The sequence below is a fragment of the Lygodium microphyllum genome, unplaced genomic scaffold (assembly GCF_053477565.2).
Source record: "Lygodium microphyllum isolate KBCC unplaced genomic scaffold, Lygodium_microphyllum_v1.1.10 scaffold_34, whole genome shotgun sequence".
NCBI classification, from domain to species: domain Eukaryota; kingdom Viridiplantae; phylum Streptophyta; class Polypodiopsida; order Schizaeales; family Lygodiaceae; genus Lygodium; species Lygodium microphyllum.
The window spans coordinates 940,324-947,459 of record NW_028229517.1 but is presented as its reverse complement, the minus strand read 5'-3'; the positions used below and the strand labels follow the sequence as shown (position 1 = coordinate 947,459).

At 42.1% G+C, this 7,136-nt stretch overlaps 1 protein-coding gene across 1 annotated transcript; it reads right to left on the bottom strand.

Moving 5' to 3' along the window:
• Nucleotides 1-2,103: 2,103 nt before the first annotated feature.
• LOC148009176 (uncharacterized) lies at nucleotides 2,104-5,116 on the bottom strand. Its single transcript, XM_087673727.1, has 2 exons — nucleotides 2,683-5,116; nucleotides 2,104-2,363 (listed from the first exon to the last, which is right to left on the bottom strand). The coding sequence occupies exon 1, from the start codon at nucleotides 4,588-4,590 to the stop codon at nucleotides 2,683-2,685; it is 1,908 nt and encodes a 635-aa protein (XP_087529853.1). The 5' UTR covers nucleotides 4,591-5,116; the 3' UTR covers nucleotides 2,104-2,363.
• Nucleotides 5,117-7,136: the final 2,020 nt, after the last annotated feature.

Here is a 7,136-nt window from a genome sequence, read left to right as displayed (position 1 = left end):
AGCCTATGACTCTTTCTAACAAAGAATCTTAAAGTTGCTCAATAAAAGACATTGATGTTTGAGGAAACAAGAATGAGATTAAAGGAACCATTAAAAGAGAGAGCAATGTGTTTTATTTATCACTATTGCACTAAATCATGAATCATTTTTGTCATTAAACAAGTTGTTATCATTGTGTTTGTTTTTTGGGTTTCTTTTTTTGCAATTGGGCAGAGGGGGTGCCTCTAGAACCTTTATTGACCTCCCAAACAACAATTCACAACATCATTGAAGCTACCTTCAAGTAGCTTAGTATTATAGCAAGCAAGAAATGCTACTAAACTATCGATTGAGTAAAGAAGAAAAGTTAACTAATATCCCCTAATGGAGGAGAAACATAAGCTAACAATATAAACTTGAAAGAAGAAAGATGAATAAGAGAATGTGAGCTTTAAAAAAGTGGAGTCAAAGAAGAGAACCAACTGCAAGGAAGGTAATCCTCATCATATGACATGCACGGCAACAATAATATATGTATACTAGTATACTCCTTCCATGGGGATCCCTTAATCCCAATAAACTAAAGTGCTTAAGGACCTACTTTGTCAAATTAAGGAAACGGAAGCTCTAACTTGTAAGGGAGGAAGAGAGTGTGTGAGAAAGAGAAAGAAAGAAAAAATTTTGTATTGACACTCTTTAAGATGCCTCAAAGACTTGTTTATTTATGGCCCACATTTTGGTTCCCTTGAAACGCTTTGATTGCATTTATGCTTTGAATTTATTTTGTATGTTATATGGGGTCATGGTTATATGGGGTTATATGGGGTCATGGTGTATGTCCCTCCAAATCCCAAAGTTGCTTGAATATTCCCTTGCTTGATGGTACACCACCCAATTGAACCCTTGCATTTCCAATATATATCTTGTTTTGGTCTCTCGCTTGTGTGACTCGAAGCATGCTTTGTAGTGTCTATAAGACCTTGTTTATCTACTTTTTTAACTTGGTATGATTTCCTTCTATAAGTCCTCTTGTGCTCTTGTCATTTCCTTGACTTCATCTTCAATCTTCCTATTAATAAATTGTAGCCACCTTCATCACCAAGATTTCCTCTAGCTCAACCATGCATGTGGGTGCTTGGTGCTAATGAATCCTTCAAGACTATTTTGTGCTTCCGAGATGTAGATGCGCGTAAATACATCAGATCATGTTTTTCTTCTAGGGAAATTTTCACTTTTAGGATCTCAGCATCAATCTATCCAACCCAAAATACCTGCTTAACTTTGTCCATAGAGAGGAGGGTAGTGCTACTAAAAGGAGACTTTGGCAATTTTGCTCAAATTGTACATACTCTTTTGTCAATCCCGGTTATATTGCTCTAGTTTAACTATTGCAAATTGACAGTAAAGAATTGCTATTTGGCACTGTCTAAACAATGTTGCCTCAACGTTAATGCCCAATGATGGAGCAAATACCTGCCGAAGTGGAAGCCCTTACTCTGTGGAGGGACCTAGGCAATAGATTAGGCTACAGAGGGGAACATTGTTCTGCACACATGGATGTAGGTTCTTAACATGCTTCATGCAGCTTTTGCTGGATCAAGCTATGGTGGAAATAGGATGGTCTGTTACGCCCATTTGTATGACCTATTAATCTTCTTGGCATGTGCCTCTCTGTTTATCAGTGATTCACAAGTGAAGCCTTTGGTTCTTTTAAAAGAAAATTTACAGATAAGACCAATGTCTCCATCTTAACCCTTTGCCAACCATATTGAAGAATTTGCTGTCATCAAAAGGAAAACAACTGGAAGCATTAGAGGTCCTTCTCAACAAGCTGGTCAGATTAGTGTAGTACATTTGGATGCAAGATCATGAAAGAAAAGAGGTTGAGAGTCTATACTTGATATTTATTTTTGACAGATGAAGATTGGTCCATTCCTCACATGGAAATTTGTACAAAGGGCTCTGGGGTTGTTCCTGCTCTACATGGCAAACCTCACTGCACAAGGAGCAAAACCTAAACTAGAGGTTCCCCTTCAATATTTGTGAACTCTAGCAAAACCTTTAAAGGTGACTCAAAACTCATGGTTTTTGGAAAGGGAAAATTTTAGTACAAAGCAACTGGTGAGTATGTTAAAATAAGGTGACTCTATAGATGGTATTTTTGAAGCCTCTGTACAATTTCTTCCACTCTCAGGAAAAAAATCCTGAATCCTTGCAGTGCGGTTTGTTATTTGCAGCATCTGTCCCATAACAGCTACAATGGAACATCGCAAGAGAACAAAATTGTTGCTGGCCACATGTAGAGATGAGGGCCAAATACTTGCTGATTCCTCTTGATGATCCACCATTGATTGTGAGGCCAATGAGAGAAGCACTGCTCAAACCTGTCCAGGAGAAATTGAATTCTGAGACACAGCTTCTAATATGATATCAAAAAATCTGAGAGAAATTTACAGGTAGAAGATGCAAATGTAGTGACTTATTAGCCTATAGATGATAATATGTTCAGTGCATTTCCCTATCAGGTATCATCCTCTTAACAATCAAGCTCAACCCAGTCACATGGTGGACATAAAGGAGCGATGTCTGACACGTGAAGAAAAGCTTAACCCATCTTGCCTGAGACCTTAACCCAATCACTTTGTTAACAAGGGCATACACATTAAACATATTTGAGCAATTATGCACAGATCCTAAGCTTACCTATGATTGTGATCGATGGCGTGTGAAGATGCCGAGCAGCTTCTTGGCCCCACTTTTGTCAGAACTTTTCTTGTTGCTTGCAGGGTTCATTTCTGCAAGCTTGTCAAGATGTTGTCGAGGTGAACCAGTTGATGCAATCCTCTTCCTGTGATTGCTGCTTCCTGAGAGAGCTAAAATTGCAGACATTGGAAACCTTTTGGCAATGCTTTGAGGTCTGGGATCAAGAAGCTGCACCAGGCGTGGAATGCTACTCTTTTCCTCCCTAAAGCACTCTCTCCGGCTACCATTGACCAGCAGAAAAGTGGAAAGGGCCTGGGCAGCAGCAGTTTTCTCTGATGGATCTTTGGCCTCCAACATCTTGGTGAGGGGGACAATACCTCCATTATCACCCAGATGCTTCTTCAAATCTGTCGAGGACGAAAGATTGCAGATGGCAGAGGCAGCCAACTGCTGGGCAGTGGAGCTGCCGGACCTCAGGACATTTACCAACTGAGTGACATAACCTGCAGAGACAAGGGCTTTGGCATTGGTGGCTGTGGCAGCAAGATTCCCAAGAGCCCGGAGTGCAAGCTCCTGTGTTTTGGGGGACGTGGCATGACTGAGGAATAAAAGCAGAGACTGAATGCCACCTTGTCTAGCTATGAGCAGCCTGATCCTATCATCCCTGCCTGATGCGAGATTCTGCAGGGCCTCTGTTGCTTCCTCTTGGGCTTGGGGTGTACCAGAGGTGACCAAGCTTATGAGCACATCAATGGCTCCCTCCTCTGCAAGGCACCGTCTAATCTGTTCATTGCCTGCTAAGTTGCGGAGAGTTCCAGCTGCATTGGCCATGGCTGCAGGAGTCCCGTGTCTGCACAATTTCACCAAAACAGGGATGCCACCATGAGAGGCAACTGAGTGAGCCATCTCAGAGATGACAGTCAATGTCCGGAGAGCTTCAGTGGCCTTTTCTTTGGCTAAGGAGCTCCCTGATTCCGAAAGTCGGATCAGAGGCGCATGCACACCCTCTGCCATCAGAAGTTTCTTGCATCCATCTTCCTGAGCCAATATGGCCACTGCCGTAGCAGCCTTCTCACGGAGGGGCTGCACACAGGAATCCAAGAGATGGACAAGACGTGACAGGTCCCCTGCTGATCCCTCTGTTGCAATGGTCAAAACTGCCTTCTCATTCTCTGTGAGATACCTGATCAGGGCATCCAAGGCACCCTTCTTGAACTCTGTGTTTCCTATTTTCAGCTTGCCAAGGAGCTCCCACACCCCTCTCTTTGTCTCAAGAAAAGGTGCTCCTATGCTGTCCGCCCTGAAGCCACACCTCAGAAGCTCCAAATCGTGCAGATGCAAATCAAGCTTTGTTGCAAGTGCGTCCAAGTTGCTCTGCATCAGAAGCTTACCTCCATAGCTCAGATCGATGCTTCTCTGCACCAGCTCCTTGCTTTCTTCCAAAGTGCCGACAATCTGGGGCAAGACGGATTTGAAATGATTGTTGTAGCTCGAAGAACCAGAGATACCTGCAAGCGAGGCCAGCAATTGCTGCAATCTAGTGCAAATCACCATCCATCTGCCTCTGAAAGCTTGGACAAGGGCAGCTTGACCGAGGAGGAGGGAGCCGAGGTCCTGAGCTTTCTTTATCCATTCTTCTTCTGCAGAATTGAGCCTACTTTCTCCCTGACTGTCCACCATATCTTCTGAACAGGAAGAGCCAGCAGCATGGAGAGCTCGATGCGGCCTCAATTCTGCAAATTGATATATTGTTGCATCATTGTTGCAGAGGTCAGGAGGTTTCTGATGATGGAGTGTTAATCGTATATGCTTATGTGCGATTGTTTTGCAGAGATTGGAGCCTTCTGAGACATTAGGATGTACAATACATGCTTGAATTTTGCTTTGGCTTGCAGAATCTGAGGGCATCTACATCATGGGGGTCCTATGATTATGGCTTAAATGTTACTATAATAGGATAATTAATATATCCAAATGAGGCCTGTAGATGATAGCAGGTCTATTCGATCCTCTCACTAATAGATGAACCTATGTACAGACAGGATGAGAGGCTTTATGGACAGGGGATAAGCAGTAATTGGTAAAAATATCATAAGAATGGTGAGATCAAAACTGAATCCTCGCTGATTGAAGAGGGCAAAGAATATCGGATGATCGGTCTCTTATCAGCAGCACACATCAATCACTAAGAGAGGGAGGCCCCCAATCACTGTGTGAGAGAGAAAAGAGAGAGGTCCCCTGATCTGCACCGGAACGATTTAAAGAGAGAGGAATTCAGTCTTTGACACTTGCATAATAGAGACCGAAGACCCCCTCTTGTGCGTATCTGTGTCTCTTTCTCTTCGTTCATTGGGCTTGTGAGGTTGAGATCATGATTGAGACAGCCTTCTTTTCTTCCTTTCCTTTTTCTTTCCTCTTCTCTCTGTGTTTTAGTGGGCTCATGGAAATGAGGTGGGGTTGTATGATGGTAGCTCAAGGTACAAGGAAAGCAAGAGCACCAACTACTCCTATCGTCTCTGTGGCTGTGCTACGGTTAGCAATACACATACCTAGAGAAAGAGGGGGGGGGTGGCAGCTTTTCTTTTTGTCTGAGCAGGAAGAGTAAGGAGGGCATGCCTCTGTGTGTGTGTGTGTGTGTGTGTGTGTGTGTGTGGGAGAAGAGTGAATGGGAAGGGAGAAGAGTAGAGAAGAGACCCAAGAGAGAGTGCGTGTCCCCAAAATTCAAATATGACTGCCAAGTCACGCGTGAGTGTATTTGAACGGGGTACATACTTGAGATCCAAAACCTCCTCCTTTTCTTTTGTTTAAATATATAATCCACATTGGTGTATTAAGTAAAGGAAGACAATTAGAGCTGAGGCACACGCAAGTAAGTCGACAACTTGCATTGATAGCATGAAAGAACTTGGGATCACTGCAGCTACACTTAGGTTAAGTTTATAGTGGACCCAAAGTCTGATAATGATGGGCTATGCTAAGGAGAGAAACAATTGGGCATCTATTAAGAGCCCCGCCACATCTAAGTTCATTTCCTTGGCCTGCAGAGGCTGGAGGGCCTCTCCCAAGAAAAGGTTGTTGCTACATAGAAGTTTATACTTCTATAGAACTCGCATGTATAGCACACAGATGCTCGACAAGATATAATTAAAAAAGGGAGTAAACACTTGAAAAGACATTTCCACAGAGAGAGAAACACACACACAGACATATATGTATGTATGTATGTATGTACACATAACACGTACACTACCACATACTCAAACTTGTTGGAGTCTACCTAGTATCACTATTTTTTGTAATACTTCTTGCACTTGGTTGATAGAGTCCCACAAATTTAAGAGTATAAGTTAAGTAGTTGAGCCACACTCGCATTAACTCAACTATGTTGGCCACGTCTAGGTCAATTGATCTAGGTGTGGCCTAGCTCTAACCTTCCACGTATGCAAAGTCCACAAAGGAAAACCAAGTACCTCCATTTTCAAAGGTACTTGATGGACTCGATCAAGTTCCCATTTTCAAGGAGTTGAAGTCAACGATGCCGTGACACATGCAAGTTTTAGGCTATTGTAGCTACTTATGTAGGTCAATTGACCTACACATGTCTTGACCCTTAATAACATCTTTAGTGTAAGGGTCATGTCACATGCACTACTTGCTATATACCTATTGGATCTATAGCAAGTAAAGTGAGTTGGATGTTGCACCTTGTTTAAGTCTCATATTTGCTATAAAACAAGGCAAACTTGAATCATTAGACATTGGAAAAAACTAGTAATGATCTACAAGTGGTGTGACCCTAACTCTTTCAAGCCCTTTTTCCCATAGTTGTAGTAAAAGCTTCGTATATTCAATAACATTTTCTAACCATGTTAAAGGCATTGATCACAATAGACTTAGAGCGAATGCAAATATAGATAAATTTTACATGCACTATTCCATGCAATCAAGTCTAAAGATGTGTGGATGGCTAATTTGACCACCATTAGCCTATGTCTCAAAACTTTTGAAAGTTGACAAAGTAGCCTTCAAAATGAGGGTACTACACAAGCTTGTTTCAATTCTAAGGACGTGGCAGCTATGGATTGGTAGATATCATGTTCTCTCTCCTTAAGGATGTTTTCTCTATATATAAAGCTTTCATGGCACATGTTCCGAATGGTGGGGTCTAGACAAATTTAAGCTACATGTGGATGTCGCAACTTGAAGTCCAGTTAGTAGAACACTCACAAGTTCACTTACTTGTGCATAGCATGGGCATTATAAGCTTTTAGTATCCCCTCATTCAATGCTCTTAAGGACATTTCATTCATAGTGAAGTCTTCCTTAAACATGATTAGCCAAAGCCTAACTATTTCATTGCATCACGAATCTTTGACCAAGTTCTTGATTTTAATCCAATTTTTCTATTGTTTGAGCACTCCTAGAAAAGGTACTAAACTATATCAAGAGTTCTC